Source organism: Symphalangus syndactylus, chromosome 7 (assembly GCF_028878055.3).
Source record: "Symphalangus syndactylus isolate Jambi chromosome 7, NHGRI_mSymSyn1-v2.1_pri, whole genome shotgun sequence".
NCBI classification, from domain to species: Eukaryota; Metazoa; Chordata; class Mammalia; order Primates; family Hylobatidae; genus Symphalangus; species Symphalangus syndactylus.
In genome coordinates this window covers 111,088,859-111,115,673 of record NC_072429.2, presented here as the reverse complement: position 1 = coordinate 111,115,673, position 26,815 = coordinate 111,088,859, and the positions used below count along the sequence as shown (strand labels likewise).

At 34.6% G+C, this 26,815-nt stretch overlaps 1 protein-coding gene across 3 annotated transcripts in view; it reads left to right on the top strand.

The window, feature by feature from the left end:
- The window catches only part of CSMD3 (CUB and Sushi multiple domains 3), a 1,218,611-nt gene that overhangs the window by 1,049,351 nt on the left and 142,445 nt on the right, over positions 1-26,815 (top strand). For all 3 annotated transcript variants that reach the window (XM_055287089.2, XM_055287087.2, XM_055287086.2), the window contains 3 exons: positions 575-699; positions 7,764-7,860; positions 10,956-11,060. In XM_055287089.2, coding sequence (XP_055143064.1) covers positions 575-699; positions 7,764-7,860; positions 10,956-11,060 — 327 coding nt within the window. The remainder of the gene's footprint in view (positions 1-574; positions 700-7,763; positions 7,861-10,955; positions 11,061-26,815) is intronic.

The window sequence follows — 26,815 nt, the reverse complement described above, 5'->3', positions numbered from 1 at the left end:
TTGATTGCCTCAGCTGTAGACTGTGGAGAGTACTTACTCATATCTCATTAGTTGTTGGAAGGCTTAAATGAGTTAAAATATGTAAAGTATTTAGAAGGGTGACTAGCATATAGTAGGCTCTATATAAATGTTATGATCATAATATAATTGTTATCATCATCCTCATTACTTTCCAGTAGATGCTGTTACTCCTCAAAGAATGCATGAAGGAGACAGTATCAAATAATTTTTTAAAAATTCAAGATAATTTTTATCTAGAAATGAACTATTTTTAAGGCAAATTTAGTCAATGCATGTTTTAGTAATATAATACAAATAATATGCTGTTATTGAGTTAATTGTAGTGTGATTTTTAGATTTGCCATTCAAAGGTCACCCATTAATGCTGTCTAATTATTTGTTAATGTTTTCATGGTATACAAAAACTTCATTTTCATTTCTTTTATCAGTTTTGAAAAAGTATGATTTGATTTGCAAGTCTAGTACCTGTCTAAGATGTTATCTCTGACCTTTACTCTTATTTTAATCCTTTGCATTAGAATTAACTCCCTCTCTTGGACTGCTTTATTTTTAGTGCCCTGTGGTGGAATTTTAACTAAGCGCAAAGGGACTATTTTGTCACCTGGATACCCTGAGCCTTATGACAACAATCTGAATTGTGTGTGGAAGATCACAGTGCCAGAGGGAGCTGGCATTCAAGTAAGAATATTTAAGTTTTTCTTCTTTTCATTGTATGTTTGTAGTTAATCTTTTCAGAAATGACAGAATGAACATTATTTCTAAAAGTTTAGCAAGTGGTTTTGACTGACATGGTTGAAATGAATAGAAAGATATTTGTTATTAATTTTTTTCACGTAGAATTAACAGAAAGCCAATTCAAGATGGCATAAGCAATACAAAAAACAATGTGTTACCCCCATATAACATGGAATCTTGAGGTAAGCAGATTTAAACATTATTTCAGGGGTTCAGTTGTGTCTTTCCTCACCCAGGTTATTTCCATCTCTCTGTTCTGCCATGCTCAGCCTGTTGGTTTTAGTTGTTAGACACCTTCTCCTGCGGTCTTGAGGTGGCTGCAAAAGCTCTAGGCATAACAGCCCTACATAGCAATGGCCAGCAGCTAAAACCGAATGTCCCTATGTTATGTACCATTTCAGTGGTTAGGAAAACTTTTCAGGAAACCTGCCAGCAGTCTTTCTCTCCTGTTTTATTGACCAAGATTGCAATCATATCCATTCCTAATCTATGCAGTGGGCAACAACCAAAGATTTACTATGATTTGGCTCAAATAAAACTATATTACATATCAGGAGTAAGCAATAAGTGCAGCCTCCTATTAGGCACACATCTCTCACTTAATTGAACTAAGCCAGATCTCTCTTAGCAAGGAAGGAGGATGCTCTTTAAAAATAGGTAATCAACAGTGACTGTCCTGTTATTTGAATTATGGCTCTTTTGGGGGCTGCTATTTGACCAGTTACTCTGTTTTACATAAAGATATATTTTTTTTCTGGATGAATTGATAGTATTTTGCTGCAGAAGCAGTATATATATTCTAAGAAAGGCAATTATACCTCATAAATATTACATTATCTAGCCTTCACAGATATAACTTGATTACTTCTCTAATTGATTTGTAGAGTTTTTCTTTAGAAACTTGAGACATATAAGAGTTGTGGAAAAATTAGCCAAGATGCCATGCATTAATAATGAAATTAGATTGAAGCATAATTTTTAGTAAAAAAAATCAGCTTCGTAGGTTTATAATTGTTCAGATGTTTTAAAAATTACTTGACAGGCATTGGGAGTAAAATATGTCAGCAAACCAATGACAAAACAAAAAGCAGGTACATTTTCAGAGTTTTAAGGACATCCAGAGATTATAGATGCATACTTACATTCTTGCTAGTTTATTGAAAATTTGTGAAATTTGAAGATAACTAATCAATCCTATCTTATTATAGAGGAATAATAAGGATTTTGGGATTGCCCATGTTCCAGCTTGTATAGAGGATCTGAAATGATATGATACCTTTAGAATCTTCATATAACTTTTACCACATCATCTGGTTATAATCTTCTGAAGGTTATTCAAGAGCATCTATATATTAACATTCACTTACTTATTTCCATCTAATCTTAAAATTATGAAAACCCTGGCTTGTTTTCTTTAGTTATCATCTTCTCTTTTTGACCCACTGCAATGTGGCTTCAGCAACCAATACTCTAATAGAGCCAGTCTCACAGTGAAGATCTAAATATGATTAAATCCATTGTGTGGTTCATCTTGCTTGCTCTGTCAGCAGCTCTCTATCTTGCTGTTCCTCCCCTGACTCCTAATAGACTATTTTTTTCTCCTTAGATCCTAGGACACCAATATTTTCTTGGATTTTGTTTTGTTTTCTCTTCTACATCTGTAGCTCCTACTTCTATGTCTCCTACATGGTCTCCTCTTCCAATTCAATCCATTGTTCAAATATTAGTGTTTACGGGATTCTGTGGCCTTGGTTCATTTCACTTTACTCTCTCTGGGACCTTGTCTAATTCCATGGCTTCAGCTACTTTTATGTGCTAGAAATGTCGAGGACGTCAATCATAATAGACAATCAGAAAACATATATTTGAATGAGGGACTGAATAAATGATGACATCCAGACCTAAATATCTAACTCAGACCTCTCACCTAAGCTGCACAACATATATCCGACTGTCCACTGGACATTTTCAGCTAAACTTCTTGATGGCTTATCAAATTCAACCTGTCTAAAACTGACTTCATAGAATTTTCTCAAAACTATAGAACTTTCTCAGTGTTTTCTTTCTCAGAACAACTTCCTCATCCATTAAGTTACACAAGTCAGAAATTTTGATTCTTCTCTGACTCTTACTCGGTACAATGAAATTCATCAGGTCTGTCTTTCATAAATCTCTTAAACAACTCTATTTCTCTCCATCCACACTTTTACTACCCAAGATCAGATAGCGTCATAGCGTCATCCTTGTCCCAGGTTCTTATTCTCCTCCAGTCTATTCCCTGTACATCTAGTAGAGTAACCATCTGAAAGTAAAAATATAATACTATCATTTTCTTGTATCTAATACCTCAGTTGTCTCCAATCTCCTTAACTCCTTTGACACTATCGATTATGCCATTGTGCTGTGTTCTCATTTTGTAACTATTCTATCTGCACTATTTCGCTCGTTATAAAAACCTAGCTTTCTTTTGCCTCTGGACCCTTTGTGCATGTTGTTCTTTCTGCCAGTACTCTCTATGATCTCCTTTTATGTTGCTTATTCTTACTCAACGTTTCTGTCTCAACTTAAATACATTTTCTGTGGAAGACCTTCCATGAACTTGTGACAAGGTTAAGTTCTCCTGCTGTATGTTCTCACAGTTCCCTGGAATTTCTTTATCATCATACCCATCACATTTCAATGTTACTACTAATTGTCTGTAAGCTCATGAGGACAGTGCCAAGTCCATTCTGACGGCTAGTACAGCTCCTGGAAGTACATGCTGCACAGTGCTTGGCAGTATATTCTCAGTAAATATTTTTAGAACGAATCAATGAATACTTGCACAAGTGGAGTTTTGACTATTTTAGAGTTAGCAGGCATAATGAACTACTAAGATATTTGCAGAAAAACTATGTTATATATCACTTATCCTAGGCAAACACTTCAAAACTGGACACATATGAATAACACTAAAATCTTTCACTGAGGAAGGACTTCGTTTATTGACTGTACTTTAGAAAACGAAATTTGAGTTTAGCAGCCCGTTTGGCAAACATGTAGTGTATAAAGCATTTGGGACTTTTAATTTTAAACACGCTAAAAAAAACTATCAAGGACTTTTTTCTGATTAGCCACTTATAAGGATGCTAGTTTTAGACATATCTCACACACACACACACACACACACACACACACACACACACACACATAATATATGACTTATATTTGAAACTTCATTAAATTTACCTAAAAGCTACCTGGCTACTACACTAGATTTAAAGCAATGTTTAATATTTTTCTCTGTTGGGCCAAATATGTGTGTGAATAAAGAATTATATGAATATTCAATAAATCATATATGAGATAAAGTGGGATAATCATTCTTGAAAAGAGGAGAAAAGAAGAAACATTTGGAATGCTGAAAAATTACAATAATATAGAATAATTGAACATTCTTTGGGAATTACCTCAACAAACAGATTAATTTGTTAAATTAATATTACATGAGAATTTCCCACTCTTTGTGGCAAAGAATGGATTCATTTGTTTGTTTGTTTATATTAGCAGGGTCTATTGGAAAATTTGAGTGGGGGTACATTCAAAATTAACGTGATAGTTATCAAGAAAAGGGAAATATTTATGTAATAAACCATGGGGGAAAATATGTTGGTTACATGATTGTATCAATTTACAGCAGGATTATCATGATTTTATATAATCTAAAGTAAAATGGAATTTGAACAGTTATAGGATAGATGCCTAGTTTTAATGATTGGAAATTCGTTACCTCGTAAAGCTATTCCATTGCCATGATGGACAACTATATCTAATGCAAAGTTACTCTGAACACTGAGTCAGCAGTTACCTCTTTTAAAATCTTTAGTTGGGCCAGGCACAGTGGCTCACGCCTGTAATCCCAGCACTTTGGGAGGCCAAGGTGGGTGCATCACGAGGTCAGGAGATGGAGACCATCCTGGCTAACACAGTGAAACCCCGTTTCTACTAAAAATACAAAAAATTAGTCGGGCGTGGTGGCGGGCACCTGTACTCCCAGCTACTTGGGAGGCTGAGGCAGGACAATGGCATGAACCCGGAAGGCGGAGCTTGCAGTGAGCCGAGATCGTGCCACTGCACTCCAGCCTGGGTGACAGAGTGAGACTCTGTCTAAAAAAGAAAAAAAAAAATCTTTAGTTGGCTTTCACATGTCTTCTGTCATAGTGAGTACTCGATCATTTATTTGAGTCCCTTAACAAATCTCATAGCATTGTCTGCCAGTTCTTCTGGCCAAATTCTGCTTCTACACTCTTTTTATTTTTATTATGCCAAACTACATTCAGAATGTACCTCAAATCCCAGTGGCAAATTATATTACATCTCTCTGGCTGCTGTAACAAATTACCATGAGTTTTATAGTTACAAACAACAGATTTTATTTTTTTTCCTCATAGCACTGGAGGCAAGAAGTGCAAAATCAGCTTTACTGCACTGAAATTGAGATGCTGGCAGAACATCTCCTCCCTCATCCCTGCCCATTTCAGGGTCTCAGGAATAAAAGTATCTCTTCCTTGTTTTTTTCCAGCTTCTAGTGGCTGCTGGCATTTGGATTCTGGCCACATCACTCCAATTTCTGCCTCCGTGTTCACATTGTCTTCTCTTCCATGAGTGTCGAATCTCCCTCTGCCTCTTTTCCCCTTTCTCAAGATTCTTAAATTAAGCTCATCTGAAAGACCCTTTTCCATATACAGTGGTAGTATTTAGAGGTTCCAGAGATCAGAACCTGCTATCTTCAGAAGCCATTATTCAGCTATATACACTAGACACATGTATCCAGAAGTAAACTGACTGTCTTTCTCCCACCTAGGTAATGGATTTTCCTGGAGATGTCTACATTTTTGCTTTTGCTACCCCACTACTCTCAATAACAGAGAAAAGAAAACAAATTATTCTCAAATTTTTCCTTTCACTTCCTCCCCTATTCAAATCACACAGAATTTAATAGCTTCCTCTACAGCAACACATGTGGCATCTGGGTTCCCATTTTTACTACTCCTGCCTCCAATACACTTGAGTGTCTCATTGTTTTTTACTGCAATACATATTGAAATATTACTGAAATAGATATTGAAATTGTCTTTTCACTTTTACTTTCTTCACCCAATGCAGTGCTGTACCTAGAGCACTGTCTTAATCATGTTCTTCCTCCGACTTCTGAAACCTTCATTGGAAAACTGAAGATGTCACTACGTCTTGAAGTGCATAGTCGCTATGCTGGTGTTTAGTTTTTTATTGAGTTTCTCCCCTGATCTTCTTCATAGCTAAGATTTATTGAGTCCTTACTACATGCTGGGTGCCTTATACAAATTAACTAATTTAATTTTTACAATGAATCTATGAATTTGATACCTTTATGACAATAATTTATGTAAATAATCTGAGGTACAGAAAGATGAACAACTTTCCTTGAGTGATATGCCCATGAAGAGAGAGCCAGGAAGTTGCAAACCTAGGCTCTTTGATTCTAAGTTCTCTTGTATTTAGCTACTGTGCTCTGCCCTTTTGAACTTTTTTATTCTTTCTCTAACTTTTCATGTATATTTATTCTTATGTAAATACCCCCTACTGTGGCTAAAGAAGATTACTCATGGTCCACTAAACCTAGCTCATGGTTTGACTCTTTTTACATTGCTAGGCACTCAATAATTTCCTTCAGTGGAATAACTCAATATCTTCAGCTTTATGTGTGAATCTTCACATTTTTAAAAAAGCTGAATGCAGCATTTTCTTCCTTTGAATTGACTGAAAGGAAAATTTAGATATGAAGAGGGAATTGATAATTGTTTAAGGAGGTGGCTGTTATACTACAACCCTATAGCTTTACTTCTGGTCTTCTTCCTATCTTAGAACATTGCCATTGGGTCTGATGCCAATCATACAGGCAGGGTATCTATTGCCATGTGGCACTCACCCCTGGAAACAGGCAACAGCATTCACTTGCATGGAAGAATAATGATGGGCTATTTTGCAGATAACAAATTTTTAATGAGTGAAATTGTTGTAATTATTTAGTGAATGAGTGCAATGCCTACATTTTTAACAGATTTTAGCTTAAAAAAAACTTTTAATAAAGTTATTCCTTCCCTTCCTCTAAAACTACAAAAAATTTAATAAAGAAATAGCAAAATAGATAGTATCCACAGTTGTGAGGGTCTTGTGGGTTCTTGCAAAAGCTCAAGCTGTGCCAAGTGATGTGCAATAAAGTAACACATGCCTCTTTCTTTAAATAAACTGTAATAGACAGGAGAGAATTAAACCTCCCCAGTATTTCCCTTCTCAACTTTAAGGACCTTCACTGTGACTTAGTTACTATAACTCTATTCATTAAAATAAATTTTTAAAAATTCATTTGAATTAATTACAAAATATCATTTTATGTGTCATCCATACTGAAACTTATTAAAAATATGCATGTTAAAAATTTTTAAATAAAAGGAAGAGAAAGAAAAGGAAGAGAAGAAATTGAGCAAAGTTTTTGCAAGGAACGGATAAATTAAAAGTATCCAGGAATAAACCTGGTTTTAAAAAGGTATATTATAAGGTCCTATAGGCTTGTAGACCACAAATCTGGTTTTTCCTAATAGCTACAAGCAAATTAGAAAACTCAAATCAGTACATATACATAAAAATTAACCAATTGTTTTGAACATGCATTGAGATTCGTGGCACTGAGTCATTAGATTAGCTCAAATCTTTTGAAAAGAGAATGTTCTGAGGTAGTGACAGACATTGCTCTGGTTATACCCACAATGAACATTGGTGGGTGCTTCAAAGGCTTTTCTATATAAAAATCAGCTTGTGTAAGCCAGTGCAATAATGGAAAAAATCAGTTCTGTTAAAAATACTTCTATGAAGGGTCACAATTATGTGGTCCAGGATTTGAACTCTCTTTTCCAAGGGGGATTGGTGGACTATAGTTATGTGTATCTGGTTAGAAATGTGTATTCTTACCTGTAATTATTATTTCACAGGTGCAAGTTGTTAGCTTTGCTACAGAACATAATTGGGATTCTCTGGACTTTTATGATGGGGGAGACAACAATGCTCCAAGACTTGGAAGCTATTCAGGTAAATAAGAGAGCTGAGCTTAATTAAAATACAGATATAATTAGGAATATAAAAAAAATTAAAGAGCTATCTACAACTCTTACTTGGTAGTTTTAATTTGCTTTTTACAAACTATACACAAAGATACAAGGACTGAAGTTTGAAAGATTTAAAGATGATATCAATATTGATATTTAAAACCTTATTATATTCTTACCAATTCTTTCTATATTTGTGTAATTATTTATTGATGGTTTTATGTTGCTGGTAATATTTTCAGCTGAGTTGGGGTTCAGGAATAGTATGTACGCTCTTTTCCTTAAAATAAAAGGATGAACAATAATAATTAAAAATTAGACTGTGCTTTGAATTGTGTGCTATGAAGTCATGAAAATAACCAGGTAAATGCTACAAGGTACTGTTAAGTGACAATAAAGAGAATACAGAATTATTTCTATGAAATGAATAAAATTATATAAAATTAGTGTATACATGTGTAACAAGACCAGAAATAAAATAAAAGTCTTATTTTTTTATATAAGATGTTGACTTGTTTTTAAAATCTGTTAGATTTATTAAGGTTTTTATTTTTTGAGATGTAGTCTCGCTCTGTCTCCCAGGCTGGAGTGCAGTGGTGAGATCTCAGCTCATTGCATCCTCTGCCTCCTGGGTCCAAGCGATTCTCCTGCCTCAGCCTCCAGAGTGGCTGGGATTACAGACGTGCGTCACTACGCCCAGCTAAGTTTTGTATTTTTTGGTAGAGACGGGGTTTCGCTATGTTGGCCAGGAGGGTCTTGAACTTCTGACTTCAGGTGATCCACCTGCCTTGTCCTCCCAAAGTGCTGAGATTACAGGTGTGAACCACAACACCCAGCCAGATTTATTGAGGTTTAAAAGGTAATTTATGCAATAATTTAAAAGCTTATTTTGACATATAGAAGTTGAAATAAAAAGTTTTACTTTGTTAATTTTTTACTATTATACTTTTTAAACTCTAGAAATATAAATATAGCTAACTTATTAACTTATTCAACTCAGAGATGCTGAAATAAATTTGAATGGCTTTAAGCTTTTAAGAGATTTTTAAATGGACTCGTGGAACCAATTACTTATCATCACCAATGAGGAAAAGAAAGAAATATCTGGAGCAAGAGTGATTTGATTTAAACATGAACAATATAGATTTAGATAGAAATCTTAGAAAAATCCCATGCAATTTTAGTACACTTTTATTTGTAATAGGTTAGGGGTAATACTTTATTATTATTATTATTATTATTTGCATTTTAGAGACAGAGTCTAGCTCTATTGCCCAGGCTGGAGTGCAGTGGTGCAATCATAGCTCACTGCAGACTTGAATTCTTGGGCTCAAGTGATCCATCTGTTTCAGCTTCCTGAGTAGCTGGGACTACAGTCACATACCACAACCCCTATTAATTTTTATTTTATTTTGTTTTTTTAGAGCCGAGGTCTCACTATGTTGGCTAGGCTGGTTTCCAACTCATGGCCTCAAGAGATCCTCCTGTCTTACAGCCTCCTGATTAGCTGGGATTGTAATCACATGATTATTACATGAGCCACCACACCCATCTGTAATACTTTTAAAGTAATAATATAATGATAATATGAGTGATAAATAACAGCTGTTGATTACTAAGTGCTAGCTCTGTGTGACATTTGCCATGCACTTACTTATTTGATCTTTCTAGCAGACCTGGTAGGTAATTGAGGCTTAGAGAGATTAAGTTGCCTGAGGTTGTACAACTAATGTTAGAATGAGATTGGGACCCAGCTGGTGTGCCTCCAGAACTAGAGCTCTTAATCAATAACATCCTCTAAGAGACTTAAGGCAGGTGAAATGACCTTTTAAGTTTCTGTTTATCCTTGTCTTCGGTGGTTGCTGTTATCACACTATGGCCAGGAAAGAAGCAAGTGTGTGCTCTGTAATAAATTCTTTCTGTTCTTCCATAGAAGACATCGGGGTGAGGTCCGCAAAGTTGTGCAAAGCAAATGTAAAGAAAGTAATTACTTATAAAGAAATGTTTGTAATGACCTCAACTCATATGCTCGTTGACCTTTGTCTTAAGATGTAGAAGTAACACTTATTTATTTTCATGCTTGCCATTTGAAACTGCTAGAGTTGGAGTCAAAGATCTTAAACTATTTGCTCAATAGCAAAGTCAAAAAATAATTGATTCAAGCAGATACTTTATATTTTCAAGCTCAATAACTTAATAAAATAAATTTGATCTCCTTCAGAAGTCCAGAAAAACATCATTATAATGCATTTGCTGAAAGACAAGAGTAACAGTAGTTCATAATTGGAATTTTTTTAAAAGCTGACTACCAGCTTTGCTGTCAGGGTATAAGAAACATTAAGGCACTTGACCTGGTATAGAATAATGTATCTATCTAGCTGTCTAACTTTAATTCATTATTAAAAGGAAATCAATGACTATATTATCTGACTCATACAAAGTTTTTACTTTGCAAAGTTCAAAATTAAGCTTATTATTCATTCCTTTTTAGTTTGCAAACTGTGTTTTATTCATATTTTGTGTTTCTTTTTAATTAGTTCACAAATCTGGTACATACAGGCAGTTAAAACTGATTATCACTTTGATAATCAGAAGCCTCTGGTATAACACAGTCTTCAAAAAAACATATTGGAAAACAGAGAGAATACACAGTAATAATCTCTTTGAAAGCAATCATTGCAAACATTCATGTTTCTAACAAAATATAACTTTACATATATATGTATTTATTGTTTATTATTAGCTCATGCACGGAATACTGAAATCCACATGAAATTCAACATTTATTTCCAGTGAACATGTCAAACGTATAGCTTTAACTTTCACCAGCCCTTTTTGCTCCTACCTATTTTTAGGAAGCAATCTAAACCCATCTCAAGTGGTCTGTCTTCTTGGAAACAGAAACAGTATATTGAAAGAGGATTGTGAGAAAAATATTTCTATTAATTTTTTTTTGAAAAACAACTTGATTAATGCATATTTTTAGTGGTAATCTATTGGCTGATTAGTAAACTTACTTAATTTTATTATAATACTTATTATGTGGTCATTGAGTTGCCTTCTCATATATCATTTCAGGAACAACAATACCCCATCTTTTGAATAGTACGTCTAATAATCTGTATCTAAATTTTCAATCAGACATCAGTGTTTCTGCTGCAGGATTTCATCTTGAATACACAGGTAAAAATAATATCATGTGCTATTCAAAAAGGTTAAGAACAAGTTTATATTAATTAAAATATTTTTGTTAATATGTATATATTATAGCAACTTTCTCAAAGAAAACATTGTCTTATTTTCTTAAAAGTTTGAAGTATTACTTCAATTCAATTACAAAATTATATGGATAAAGTTTTAATGTTTTCACAAGAATTTACAAGGTTTTTTTTGTTGTTGAGTAAGAATAATGTGAAATCTACCCTCTCCACAAATGTTTAAGTGTGCAATATTGTATTAACTATAAGTCCAATATTATGCAACAGATCTCTAAAACTTAATACCCATTGAACCACAGCTCTTCATTTCCCCCTCTCCCTATCCCTTGACAAGCACCGTTCTACTCCATTTTGGGTCTGACTATTTTAGATTTCCCATGGAAGTGGAATCATGAAGTACTTATCCTTCTGTGATTGGTTTATTTTACTGTGTAATGTCCTCCAGTTTCATCTGGAGGTCCTTTGGTCTGTATATCTGTTTTTATCCAGTACTACCTTGTCTTGGTAACTGTATCTTTGTAATATATAATCAAGAAGTGTGACCCCAACACTTTTGTTCTTCTTGCTCCAGAATTCTTTGGCTGTTCAAGATCTTTTGTGGTTCCATATGCATCTTAATACTTTTTTTATTTTTGGAAAAACATGTCACAGATCTTGATAAGCATCAAGTTGAATCTGTAGGTTGCTTTGTGTAGTATGGACATTTTAACATTATTAAATATTCCAATCCATAAAATGGGATGTATTTCTATTTATTTGTGTCTTCTGTATTTTTTCTCATCACTATTTTGTAGTTTTTCGCGTTTTTTGGTTTTTGTTTGAGACAGAGTTCCGCTCTTGTTGCCTAGGCTAGAATGGATTGGCATGATCTTGACTCACTGCAACCTCTGCCTCCTGGGTTCAAGCGATTCTTTTGCCTCAGCCTCCCAAGTAGCTGGGATTACTTGCGCCCGACACCACGCCCAGCTAATTTTATATTTTTAGTAGAGACGGGGTTTCACCATGTTGGTCAGACTGGTCTCGAACTCCTGACCTCAGGTGATCCACCCACCTCGGCCTCCCAAAGTTTTGGGATTACAGGTGTGAGCCACCACGTCCCGCCTACTATTTTGTAGTTTTTAGAGTGCAAGTCTTTCACCTCCTTGGTTAAGTTTATTCTAAAGTATTTTATTATTTTTCATGCTATAGTAAATGGTATTATTTCCTTAAGTTCCTTATAGGATAGTTTATTTTTAGTATATAGAAATGCAACTGATTCTTTGTATGTTAATTTTATATCTTGCAACTTTACTGATTCATTTATTAGTTCTAACAGTTTTTTTAATGGAATCTCCTCAACATTACTGATACATAATAATTATTCATATTTCTGGGATACGTGTGATATTTTTGTACATGTATACAATGCGTAGTGATTAAATCAGGGTAATTGGATTATCATTCATAACCTCAATCATTTATCATTTATTTATGTTGGGAACATTTCAAATCTTTCTTCTCATTATTTTAAAGTATACAATAAATTACCATTAACTCTAGTCACCCTGCTTATCAAACATCAGAATTTATTATTTCTATCTAACTGTATTTTTGAACCCATTAATGCAACCTCTCTTCATCCCTGCCTTCCAAGTCAGCCTCTGCTAACCATCATTCTATTCTCTACCTCCATGAGATCAACTTTTGAAGCTTCCACATATGAGTGAGAATATGCAATATCCATTTTCTATGCCTGGCTCATTTCACTTAATATCCTCTAGTTCCACTCATGTTGCTGCAAATAACAGGATTTCAATTTTATGGATGAATAGTACTCCATTGTCATGTAGACCACATTTTCCTTATCCATTCATCCATTGATGGACACAGGTTGATTCCATGTCTTCGCTATTGCGAATACTGCTGCGATAAACATGGGAGTGCAGGTATCTCTTTGATATACTGATTTTCTTTCTTTTGGATATATACCCTGCAGTGGGATTGCTGGATTTTATATAGTTCTATTTTCGTTTTTTTTTTTTTTTTTTTATGAAACCTCCCTACTGTTGTTTATAATGCCTTGACTAATTTATATTCCCACCAACAATGTATAAGAGTTCTCTTTTCTCCACATTTTTTTTTGTTGTTTAATAATATCCACTTTAACTGGGGCAAGATGACATCTCAGTGTGGTCCATGGAGTCTTTATGTTGTTCCGCATTTAGGATTTTATCATCTGCAGACAGGGACAATTCTAATTCTTCCTTTTTGACTTGGATGCCTTTTATTTCTATTTCTTGCCTAATTCCTCTGGCTAGGACTTCCGGTAGTATTTTGATTAGAAGTGGAGAGAGTGGATATCCTTACATTGTTCCTGATTATAAAGAAAAAGCTTTTTTTTTTTTTTTTTTTTTTTACCATTGAGTATGATGTTAGTTACGGGTTTTTCATATATGGTCTTTATTATGTTGAGGTAAATTTCTTATACACCTAGTTTTTTGAGAGTTTTTAATAATGAAATGGTGTCAAATACATTTAAATATTTTTTTTGCATTCATTGATCCAATCATGTGCCTTGTATTCTTCACTCTGTTAATGTAATGTATCACATTTATTGATTTCTATACATTTGAGCATTGTTGCATCCCAGGAATAAATTCTTCTTAGTCGTAGTATATGATTTTTTTTAAACATGCTACTAGATTTGGCTTACGATCATGTTGTTGAGGATTTTTGCATCCATGTTCAGAAGGGATATTGGATTATAGTTTTCTTTTCTTGGGTGTCTTTGGCTTTGGTATTAGGGCAGGGCTGACTGCAATAAACAGGTTTGGACATGTTTTCCCCTCTTAAATTTTTTTGGAAGAGTTTGAGAAAGATTGATGTTAATTCTTTAAGTATAAGGTAGAATTCACCAGTGTAGCCATCTGGTGCTGCGCCTTTCTTTGTTGGGAGGATTTTGTTAACTGATTCAATCTTTTTATTAGTTACGGGTCCATGTAGATTTTCTGTGTCCTTAAAATTTAGTCTTGTTAACTTTTATATTTCTAAGAATTTTTTCATTTTTCTGGGTTATTCAATTTTTCGGTGTGTAATTGTTAATAGTAATCTCTTATTCTTTTAATTTCTGTGGCATGAATTGTAATGCCTACTTTTTTATTATAAGTGTTTTTAAATTGTGAAAAAGGAACTAGATCCTGTAGAAATTTTACAACTGGAATTAAAGTGGCTACTCTTGACATATAAAGTGTACATTCATCTCCCAAATTCCTGCAAAACTTTTCATCATAAAAATAGATTAGTTCCCCTATTAAACACCTAGATGAAACATTGTGTCATTTCATACATAAAATTATCACAAATGTAATTAGGTGAGTGTTTGGGTAACTGGTTTTTCTTACTCTCTACTTAAAATGCAAGCTCCAGAAGACAAAATCTTTCATAGCACTTTACCATGTCCTTTTAGAGTGTTTTTGTGTCTTTAACACTGAGTCTACATCCTGAAACTTACCAAACATTTAAAATATACTTGTTGAATGAATAAATGAATGAATGGACATAGCACCTAGAGGTAGAGGATAATGAACATGTAATATTGGTATATGTATCATTAACATTAGTATACCTACACTAATGCTGGTGTCCATAATGGGGTTTAGAACCTAGGTGTGCATATGTTTTGTAATTCTGCTGGCTTCTGCTTCCTGAAGGTATCCCACTGAGTATTAGCTCCTCAACATCACCTCATTCAGGTCACTTAGTTCCTCACTGAAACACCATTACCTAAACTGGAAGCTTTGATTGACGTGAACCTTAGTGGGAGCGAACAGCAGCTGCAATTGATAAGAATGTGCTAAGTAAATATAGTTAATTGATTTTTTACATGTTTTGGGTTTTATAATGAAGTTTACTTTTCAGTTATTGCTAACTTCAGATACAATAAATGTATTACTGTAATGCAAATACATGTCAAATCCATAAAACAAAATTTATTCATTCATTCTTTGTTCAACCAGCAAATATTTTGAACACCTACCGTATGTCAGGCACTATGCTTGACATAGAAAATGTGAAGATAGACATGTCACAGTATCTTTCTTTGAAGAGTCTAGTAGAAGATTCAGAGAGATAAAGCAATATTACACTGCTTTCAATACAGTAATAGATATATTTGTGGTAGATCACCCAAAAGCAATAAATAATCAGCTCCATTTAGGAAATTCAGGGAATACTTCCAACAGGAGGTGACACTTGGGGTGAGTCTTAAAAAATAAGTAGGAGTTTTACAGTTAAGCAAGAAGGGGTGGAGAGATTCAGCAGAGGAAACTTCATTTTCAGACAGAGCTATGAAATATGCCACATTAGGAAAAAATCAAACTTTCAGTAGGGTTGGTACGTAAGATTTGAGGGTAACTAAGGCTCCTTATATACGCATGACTACTCCTGAAAGGTATAGGATGTCATAATGATAAATTTGACTTTGTTATAGGTGCCGCAGGTCAATAGCAGCATATGTTTTGATAGTTATTCGTAATACAGACCATTAAATTGTCATAAACCACAAGTAAATTGATGAAGCTTTAAAAAGACTCATGTGTACAACTTTTACATTTCTAAAATATATTGCTGAATGCAAAAATTCTTTATTTGTGTAAGATAATATATGATCATTAATATTTAACAAGATGATATAGTTATATATAATATTTTTTAAACTGTTCTTTTGGTTAGAAATTCTTATTTTTAATAAATGAGATAAATTGAGCTATATCCTAATTAACACATAATAGGTGCTAATAATACATAGTATCTTGACTTTTATAACAGAGAATTGCAAGTTTGACTGCTCCTCCTAAGGGAAATCGGTAACTAGTCACACAATTTTGGGTCTTGGAAACCAACATCTTTGACAGGAAAGACATACTAGTTATAATTTAAGCATTTTAAATCATGATCTTTAATGTAGAAAGTAATGTTGAGTGCCTATGTGAACACACTCTGCTTAGAACTGTAGGGGAATTGGGAGATGAATGAGACAAATCTCCTTTCTAACTGAGTGAAAACTTTATTACATGGAATATGTTTTTCCCTGTACTGTATTTGTGACTGTTTACCCAATTAAGTTACAACTTGTTATTTCTATAAAACAAGCAATCAAAGAAAGCCACTGTCCTCTAAATTAATTATCTGAATCAAACTAAAAAATGTAAGAAATAATTTACTATTGGTAATGAATGAGCATAAGAACAAATGATGCATTGGTGTGTTTTATGTGAAGTTGCCTTAAATAATAACACTACCAACTCTCCTAATGCTCCAGAGGCTATTCAAAGTGAATGGCGTTTAATCTGTTAGTTTGAATTCACATAATCTAAGTGTTCGCAAAGCGATGCTTTGGGTTCGAAATGATCCCTAGACACTTTTTAAGAGTCATTAGCTATCTAGATTCTTCACCTAAGAGAAAAATGAACAAACAAAACATAGAGCAGGGTATTTTTGCAATCTATGAAATGTGTTAACTGTGTTTTTCAAAAACCACAAGGTGGCAACCTATTAGAAGACGATATTATAATCATCAACTTTTTAAAGCATTGTGTTGATAGGCCTTAACTAAGACATCAAAGCGTTTGCTGAATCCTTCCTTTTAATTGGAACGTTATTATTTGAAAACTTCCTGAATTAAAGTAAATATAATTAAAAATACCAGCACTACAAAAAGCCTTTAAAGGTATAGAAAAATAATAATTTTATCAAATCATAATTTAGCAGAAGTTAACTCTCCATGTAGACAAAGACCTTTCTTTTTTGAAGAAATTTAATAAATACCTTACTAAATGGTACGGTTGACTACATTGGTCACATAAAAAGACTACAGTTGCCGGTCCTATTTTTAAACAAAGTCAGTGGCCCTAAATTAAAATTATAATTATAAATAGAAAACTGAAAGGATACAGAGAAATAGATGTGAAAAGAGAGTTACAGGATATGGAAAAAGAGAGGTAATAGGGGAGAGGGACTGATAAAGAGAGATGAGAAAAAGATACATTTTGTTGACAGTGGGGAAATCTGTGCCAAAGGATAACTAACATTCTTTTAATTAATTTTTAAAATTTTAGAATATGTTTCTTGTTTGCAAATCTATTGTCTAATCAGTAAGGACATTAACATAATATTTGCTAAGTATTGAGTTTAAATTCAGGAGAATGGTGGAAGATCGAACAAGAAAATTTAAAGATTAAGTATTGCTTTACAGAATTAAAAATACCAATAAATTCTGCCCTGGTCTTTAAGGACAAACGTATGAAACAAGCCATGGCAGCATTTTTGGCTGCATTGTTAAGAACAGATTGAATAACAGTTAAAATGTGTTTGGTGGATCAAGTGCTACATAGAGCAGCTGTGGTTTAGAACAATATCCAGCAGGGCAATCAGAAAGGCTGACTATTCCCTCAGTTGCACACCGGAGACTATTACTCCCAGAAACTCCAGAGAATACAGTGCCCTCTACCCAGGCACCATCGATTTTTGCCCCCAAATAATCTATTTTGCTTATGAAAAGGGCATCTTAATTTCTGTCAAGTTTCAGAAAAGGTAGGCTTCTCTTAATAGAGAAACATCTATTTTGTGATAATTCAAGAATCTGTTCATTTGTGAAGGCAGATTTTAATAACTAGATATGGAAATTTTGAAGAACTCCTTATGTATTTTGAGGTGCCTCAAAATACTGGTTGAGATATACAGCCTCTGGAAGAGAAAACTGTGTTTTTTAATGCATGTAAATAAGGACTAAATGGATTTTTTTTTTAAAAAAAAACCTAATTTTAGGTACTTGAGATAAGCAAAATACTTAAACAACTGGGTACTGGGGAAAAATGATATTGCGTGTGAGTGGTGTGTGTGTGTAAACAGGGTGGGCATATTAACTTTTTTCTATCAAGGAGACACCTATGTCACTGCACATCTTTGGGTATTTCATTTGTGACAGTCTCTAAGATTAAAGTTCTGCCCCCTGGGTAACATAAGGGAAGAATCACAATGGGGAAAATCACAGTCTTTAATCACACTACGAATACCAGCAACAGATGCAGAACACTTTAAGGTTTTCTATAAAAAAGAATAGTGTTTATTTTTTTCATCCAAGAAAGTAGACTTACTATATTCCTAAAGGAGTATTTTAAATAGTGAAGGTTTCAGGAAACATGGCAGGTGTTCTTTCTTAGTAAATGGAAATTTGGCTGAGATTCCTCCCAGCAAGTGAGTGTTTTTGCCATCTGATTTTTCTACTCATGAGGTTTTCAGAAAAAAAAAAAAAAAAAAAATATATATATATATATATATATATATTTTTTTTTTTTTTTTCTGGTGGCAGAGTTACTACCCAGATATGCCCTGCTTTTTATTTACTTAAAAGGTAAATGCTGGCGGATAGGCTGATTTATATTTATTTATGTATTTATTTATTTATCTTTTTTTTTTCTATTTTTGGAGACATAGTCTCGCTCCGTCGCCCAGGCTGGAGTGCAATGGCACTATCTCAGCTCACTGCAAGCTCTGCCTCTCGGAGTCAAGCAATTCTCCTGCCTCAGCCTCCCGAGTAGCTGGGACTACATGTCACACTGCCATGCCCAGCAAATTGTTTGTATTTTACTAGAGATGGGGTTTCACCATGTTGCTCACTTTGGTCTCGAACTCCTGTGCTCAGGCAATCCGCCCTCCTAGGCCTCCCAAAGTGCTAAGGTTACAGGCATGAGCCACTGCGCCCGGCCAGATAGGCTGATTTTTATCATTATAGTTATCTTTTCCTTCTTGAACCTGAGATGATGGCATTTTAACTTTAGAATGCCTGATCTTTAGTATTACTATTATCACTATCATTTATATCAGACAAACCTATTGTTCCTTCCACTAAACCCTTTCTACACCTTGGTCTTACTAATATTTCCAGATATTTAGTCATTCCATATCATTACTTTCCTATCTACTAAATAAAGGCAACATTCTTTAGCCTCTTATTCCAACACTGATTTCTTAATGTTTCATTTTTCACACATGAATATTGTAATATTGCCCCACTTAATCAAATTAAGCATTTGTTTTTAGATGTAACATGCTTTTCCTCTCTCTACTCCTTTCGTGATTCATTTCCTCCACTTGACATGCTCTACTTCTCTTCTTTTTTTCTAGCTATAAGACTCTTAACTCTGAATTGTGTGTGTGTGCATATGTGTGTGTGTATGGATTATTTTTATTTGTGAACTTTTAATTCAACTCCATCAGTGTTCAAGTTTTTTGTTTTAGCCTGCGTTTGTTTTTGTATTTTGTTATCAGGTAGTCCTGATTCTTCCTTTCTTCCACCTTGTTCACTGCAGATTAATTTGTCTTTGGGACTGTCATTTGTGAGTGTGTGTGTATTTTTGTTTTATTTTTTGTTTTTTGTTGTTTTTTTTTTTGAGACGGAGTCTCACTCTGTCGCCCAGGCTGGAGTGCAATGGTGTGTGATCTCAGCTCACTGCAACCACCACCTCTCTGGTTCAAGTGAATCTTCTGCCTCAGCCTTCTGAGTAGCTGGGATTACAGGTACGCGCCACCATGCCCGGCTAATTTTTGTATTTTTAGTAGAGACAGGGTTTCACCATGTCGGTCAGGCTGGTCTCGAACTCCTGACCTCGTAATACGCCCGCCTCGGCCTCCCAAAGTCCTGGGATTACAGGTGTGACCCACCGTGCCCAGCCTTTGTCATTTGCTTTTATCTTACACATCACAGATGTAATAAGAGAGAAAACAATTCCTATTTTACTTAAGACTGGGGGCTGGAAGTCAGGTTAGCAGGGAGCTGGGGGAGACATTTAGGAGGGAGTGTAATTCCTGGAGTGTAGGGGATGCCACAGTGCTCGGTGCCACAGGCTCCTTGTGCCACTCCCCAGTACTCATTGGTTCTCAGGACCTTATGTGCTGCTTCTCATGAAACACCTGCACACAAGTATTGCCAAGGGCTGAGGAGCTGTTTGAGATGTCATATCCTGTATGGGAATTGTTTCAAAGGAAATCAATGATCTTTGCATTCTAACAATATTTTAAGGAGAAAAAGAGAAGGAGACCAGCAAGGAATCTTGCTTCAGAGGAGCAGTATATGTGCAGCCATTTCTCTGCCCAGCAGTGTGTGCCCCATATCCATGTGGGCTAGGCCCTCACCTCCGCCCACTTCCTCCCATGGGCTGGAGAACAGCAGTGAGATCCCCAGTAGGAGGCCAGGGGAAATCTGGGCAGCTGCATGTTTTCTGAGCGTCTTCTCCATCCTTCCTCCTTTTCTACCCTAAATTTTAACTTCATTGATCAAATCAACCCAGCCCAGAAGTGGTCTCTTCCTTCTCTGAATTCTGGTATCATTTCCTTTTTACCTGTCTCAATGCCTATATCTTCATTCATTCAACAAATATTTACTGAACTCTGTGTGTCAGGCATTGTTCTCATGAGTCAACCAAAGAGGCAATATACTTTTGCCCCCTTGGATTTTACATTCTATCAGGTGAAGACAGATAAAAGGTGAAAATATAATAAAGGAGTAATCTATGTAACATTTTAGAAAATGATGTGTCATAGAAAAAAAATGGAGAGTTTAGGGATCAGGAGTGCTAGGGATTAAAAGAGGGATGTTATGGTGGTCAGGGCAGACCTTATGGAGACTGTGACATTTGAGCAAGTAGTGGAAGGTGGTGCAGGAATAAGCCTTACTGGTAAGTGAAGATATTGTTTTAGGGAACAGCTAGAGCAAATACCACAAAACAGAAGTATGAAGAACAAAAAAGTGAGGTAGTAGGAAATTAAATGAGAGAGGAAAAGTAAGTGGGGCTTATAAGCCATTGTAAGGACTTTATTTTTCCTCTAATTGAAATGGAAATCATTAGGGAGATTTGAGCAGAGGAATGACATGCTCTGATTTGCAAGGTATTACCATGTTCTGCAGTTCTAATGCTTAGGTAATAATTGTAATTAGCATTCTTGAATTATCTCTCTGCGTGAATATTAAACTACTTTTGGGTAGTCTGTTACGCATTATTTATTTCCAATAAGACACAAGATAATGTGTTGCTGTTTTTATGTCCTCAATGAATATTTGCTGGAAAAGTGAAAAACAAAACAAAACAATGATTATGTTTATCTGAGGAAGATGATCACTTTGTATGACTATGGACTATGCCTTGGCTATTATCACTCAGTACACAAATACATTTCTTCTTTTCTTTTTCCTCTTCTTCTTCTTCTTCTTCTTCTTCTTCTTCTTCTTCTTCTTCTTCTTCTTCTTCTTCTTCCTCTTCCTCTTCCTCTTCTTCCTCCTCTTCTTCTTCCTCCTCTTCTTCTTCCTTCTTCTTTCTTCTTCTTCCTTTCTTCTTTCTTCTTCTTCCTTTCTTCTTTCTTCTTCCTCCTTCTTCTTCTTCTTCCTTCTTTCTCCTTCTCCTCCCTTTTTCTCTTCCTTCTTCTCTTCCTCTTCCTCCTCTCTCTTCTTCTTCTTCTTCCTCTTCTTCTTCTCCTCCTCCTCCTTCTCCTTCTTCTTCTTCTTCTTCTTCTTTCTTCTTTCTTCTTCTAATAGCAAATTGTGATTTATTTATTTAATTTTTATTTATTTTTAGTTTTTCTTTTACTTTAAGTTCTGGGATACATGTGCAGAACGTGCAGGTTTGTTACATAGGTATACATGTGCTGTGATGGTTTGCTGCACCTATCAAACTGTAATCTAGGTTTTAAGCCCCACATGCATTAGGTATTTGTCCTAATGCTCTCCCTCCCCTTGCACCCCAACTCCCAACAGGCCCTAGTATGTGATGTTCCCCTCCCTGTGTCCATGTGTTCTTGTTGTTCAGCTCCCACTTATGTGCGAGAATATGCGGTGTTTTGTTTTCTGTTCCTGTGTTAGTTTGCTGAGGATGATGGTTTCTAGCTTCATCCATGTCCCTACAAAGGACATGAACTCATTCTTTTTTATGACTGCATAGTATTCCATGGTGTATATGTGTTACATTTTCTTTATCCATTCTATTATTGATGGTCACCAAATACCTGACTTCTAACAAGCTAGTTGCACCAAATGTGCTAGTTTGTAATATGTTCTTTTGTTAATTGCTTATTAAAGAAGGGGAACTGAATTTCAAAAATTGTATTTTTTTAGAGGAAGAAAAATCTTGCTTTTGGGTTTTTGTAAATTTTTTATTCTTCTCAAGCATTAAACAAATCTAAATGTTTATATTTTTAAATAAAGTTTTCTATATAGCTGAGTTAAATTCTTTCATTTATTTTTCCTTTTAAAATAATAAAAGCAAAGAAAACTATTTAATATCATAAGAACCAATATTTGAGGTTCACATTGACTTGTCTATGACTACTTTCAAAGTGTGGTAGATCCACATTGTAAATAGTCATTTGTATCAGTGTGTTATGAACTGTAAGCATTTGAATGACTGCTTAGATTCTTCGATACTAGCTAATAATACCTCCACTGTCATTATTATAATTATAATAATGAAGGTTATACAACATTATGCTATTATTATTATATGTTTTAAAAGCTAACATTTTCACGTACTCAGTATATGTCAAGCACATTGCTAAATGTTTCATAGAGGTATTTTTATTTAATTTTTTTAAATTACCATGAGGCAGATACATTTTTAACCCTATTTTACAAATGGAAAAGTATAGAAAATGATCTCAGAGCTTAGGTACTTTTAAGTTAGTAAGTAGTAGAGTAGACCTCAGATAATTTTATTCCAAAGCAATTAGTCCTAACCACTGTATTATATCCCTACTTATAACCTCCTCTCATAATTTTTCATCTTCATGTTGCTTTTCAAATCTGAGAACAAATCCGTTCATTTATTCATCAAGTATTTATTGAGTGCTTGTTAAATGCAAGGTACATTTTCTAGATGTAGGTGCTGCAAATTTGTGTAACATCTAGCCCTAAAATATTTTTAGACTAATTAAGAGTAAGGACATGCAAACAAGTATAGTAATTGCAAAATGCTGTAAGCACTATTAATATGTTTATATAAGTCAGTACTTGTCAGATAATTGTGCATCGCAATCATCTTGAAGTCTTTTAGAAACTCCAGATGACGAGGCTGTCAACCCAGAATGTCAAGTCAGTTTATCTGAGATTCACTCAAGTATTTGCATTTTTACCAAGGTCCCAAGGTGACTCTCACAAAGGCCAAAATATGAAAATATCTTGTATAATTTAGGTGATGAACAGAGAAGGTGGAGATCATATGTATTAGGGGTTACTGGTGGTAGGTTCAGGGAAAACCGCATCAAAAGTCAAAAGAATTCATTCTGGCCTGGAAAATAACAATTTAAAGATAGATATGAAAATGGCTTGGCATTTGAAGGGACCTCCTGGAATGGAGATAGATATAAGAGCATTTACTCTGAAGTCAGACTCAGGTTTCTATCTTGACACTGCCATTTGATGGCCATGTGACACTCAGAAAATTTTTGAGGTTCCCTAAAAACCAAGTTATCTCACCCATAATACATAGTTCTAATTTGAAAGATTGCTTTATAATTAAATAAATAAAGTGCTTATTGCAGTGCCAGGTATATAGTAAACCCTTAATAAATGCTACCCTTTATAGCTGATGAGATAAACCCACATAGCTGGAGTAGTCTAATGGTATAGATTTAAAATGTGGCATAGGCTTTTTTCTTGGAGAAAGAGTAGTGTCATTGAAGGACTTAGATTTTTAGAGTAAGATAAGTTTTGAATTTTAAAGAGGCCTTTTTATTTTGGAAAGTGAAGTATGCATTACATGGTAAGAATAAGCCCAAGGAAAGAAATTTAAGAAGAGGCTGTTCCGTTGGTTCACAAGGGAAACTCTGAAGGCAGTAGTTGTGGTTGTGTAGATGAAATGGCAGCAAATTCAAGAGATACTAATAAGATATAATTGAAAAGCTTTATGACCAATTAGATGTTGGGGATGAGAGAGAAAAAGGAGTAGAGGATGATTCTCAGGTTTCTGGTCTTCTGTTTTGTTTTTCACTTTAGATAATATCCCTTCTTACATGATAACAGTTTTGCTTTAATTATTTGGAGAGCTGGCCTTTCAACTCCCTAGACTTTTTTGTTTTCAGCATCTAGGTATTGATTTAATTATATGAAGGTCAGCATAAGTGCTTTTATTTAACTGTAGTAATTGGATCTCATATGTTTCAGTGGAATCTAGGAACCAAAAGTATTTTCTAATTTCTAATGATAATGACAATACAGATGTATTCTTCAAAGAGTGAAACTTGTATGGAAGGTGAATATGGTGCTACTTGTAAAGTAAGAAAAAATTGTAATGTGATAGCACATTTATTATATACATATATTTTAAATATTTATAGTCTTGCTGCTCAAACTATACTATTTTGGAGGTTATAGATATTCTACAGATAAATTGAATTGGTGCAGTTTTTCTAAGTTACAGACATACAAAGCAAGGTAATAAATATGAAGGGACTACAAAAGGTTTAGAGAAAAATTGAATTATAGAAAAATTGAATTTATATAAAAAAGGAATTAAAAATGGAATTAAAATATAAATTTAAAAATATGAACTCTATTTCTCAACAAAGCTCTATCAAGTTCAAGATACTTTTGTAAGCAATGATACCAGCCATTTTGTCCATCTCTAAGGAGGGTCCTGGGAATTTAACCATGTCAATGCCATCTTTTTTACATTATTAACTTAAGAAAAATGAGTGCCTCATGAAGAATTTTTTAAGATTACAAAATAAAAGGAGCCAAATCAGGACTATAAGGTGAATGCCTAGCTGGGTGTGGTGGCTCACACCTGTAATCCCAGTACTTTGGGAGGCCAAGGCAGGCGAATCACCTGAGGTCAGGAGGTGAAGATGAACCTGGCCAACATGGTGAAACCCCATCTCTACTAAAAATACAAAAATTAGCCAGGCATACTGGCGTGCACTTGTAATCCCAACTACTCAGGAGGCTGAGGCAAGAGAATCCCTTGAACCCGGGGGGGGGCGGAAGTTGCAGTGTGCCGAGATTGTGCCATTGCACTCCAGCCTGGGTGACAAGAGCAAAACTCCATCTCAAAACAAAACAAAACAAAAAGCCATGAATTCCTAATGATTTCCCACTGAAACTTTCAAAATTACCCTTGTTTGATGAGAGGAATGAGCAGGAGCATTGTTGTGGTAGAAAGGACTCTCTGGTGAAGCTTTCCTGCAAAAGCTTTATTTAACTGTCTCAAAACTCTCTCATAATAAGCAGTATTTTCCTTGGTTTCTCCAGAAAGTCAACCAGCAGAATGCCTTGAACTTCCCAAAAAACTGTTGTCATGACCTTTGCTCTTGACCAGTCTGTTTTTGCTTTGACTGAACCACTTCCACCTTTTGGTAGCCATTGCTTTGGTTGTGCTTTGTCTTCAGGATTGTACTGGTAAAGCCATGTTTCATCTCCTGTTATAGTTCTTTAAAGAAATGCTTCAGGGTCTTGATCTTACTTGTTTAAAATTTCCCTTGAAATTGAAAGCTTTGTTCTCATCTGCAGCTGATCTAGGCACAAAAGTTTTGGCATCCCTTGAGTGGAATTGTGTAAGCTGAATCAGTTGAGATGTCTAGGCAATTAGCTATTGTTTCTTCTGTTAAACATTGATCCTCTTCAATTAGAGCACAAACGAGATGATTTTTTCCTCACAAATTGATATGAATGGTCTGCTTCTGCAGGCTTCATCTTCTTCTCTCATTCCTTCTTAAAATGAGTTATCCATTTGTAAACTACTGATTGTTTGGGTGCATTGTTCCCATACACTTTTTGTAAAGCATCAATGAATTTCACCATTCTTCCACCCAAAACTCACCATAAATTTGATGTTTGTTCTTCATGTAATTTTTGCAAAATTCATGTTGCTCTGATAAGGGAATTTTTTCAAACTAGTATCTTATCCTTCTTGGTGCCTGAAAGTAGATTCTATTCAAACATGTTATAAGAAGATGGTAGAAGTCCATTTCGTAAAAAAAAAAAAAAAAAAAAAAATGGAAACCTATGCTTAATTTTTTTCATAATATGCATTTTTACAAACTTTTTGAAGTCTCCTTGTATAAATTTCTCAATTTGTGTCTTCACTCTAATTGTTTTTTCTTAAACTTTGATGTCTTCTACTGATTTTGTGCTCACAAAAATTACCTAACATATAAATAAGTTTCAAATATTAATGGAAAGGTTGAGAAAAAGAGACAATTTTGCTTTCTGTTAATAACAAAGGGGATTGAATATTGAAGAGGAAGGAGGCAGGCAGAATTCAAGAAAATATATTTGCTTGGCAACTTTGGGAGACATAGGAAAATTGAGGCAAACATACCAGATATTGGTGGACACATTTCTCTCTATTCATCAGGGAGAAGTTTAAACATTATTTTGTGGAGGCTGATTACTATTTTGGTATTTTATGATATAGGTTATCATAAGTCCAAATAAAGCTACATCATTACTTGTATTAGGAATGTATGTTGGTTACATAGCCTTGTGAACAAATGTAGCTGTGCTGAATTCATAGAATTTACCCCAAATTTTTCTCACATGAAGTGTTCAAGTTTTCTTTTTCCTGATCCACATTAGCACTGGAATATGGGAATCAATTCTTAAACTGACAATTTTTGCTTTCTGCTGTGTTTGTTTTTTCAAATATATTTGCTCCTGTTTGTAATTTTATATCATGCATAATCATTTTTATTGCTAGG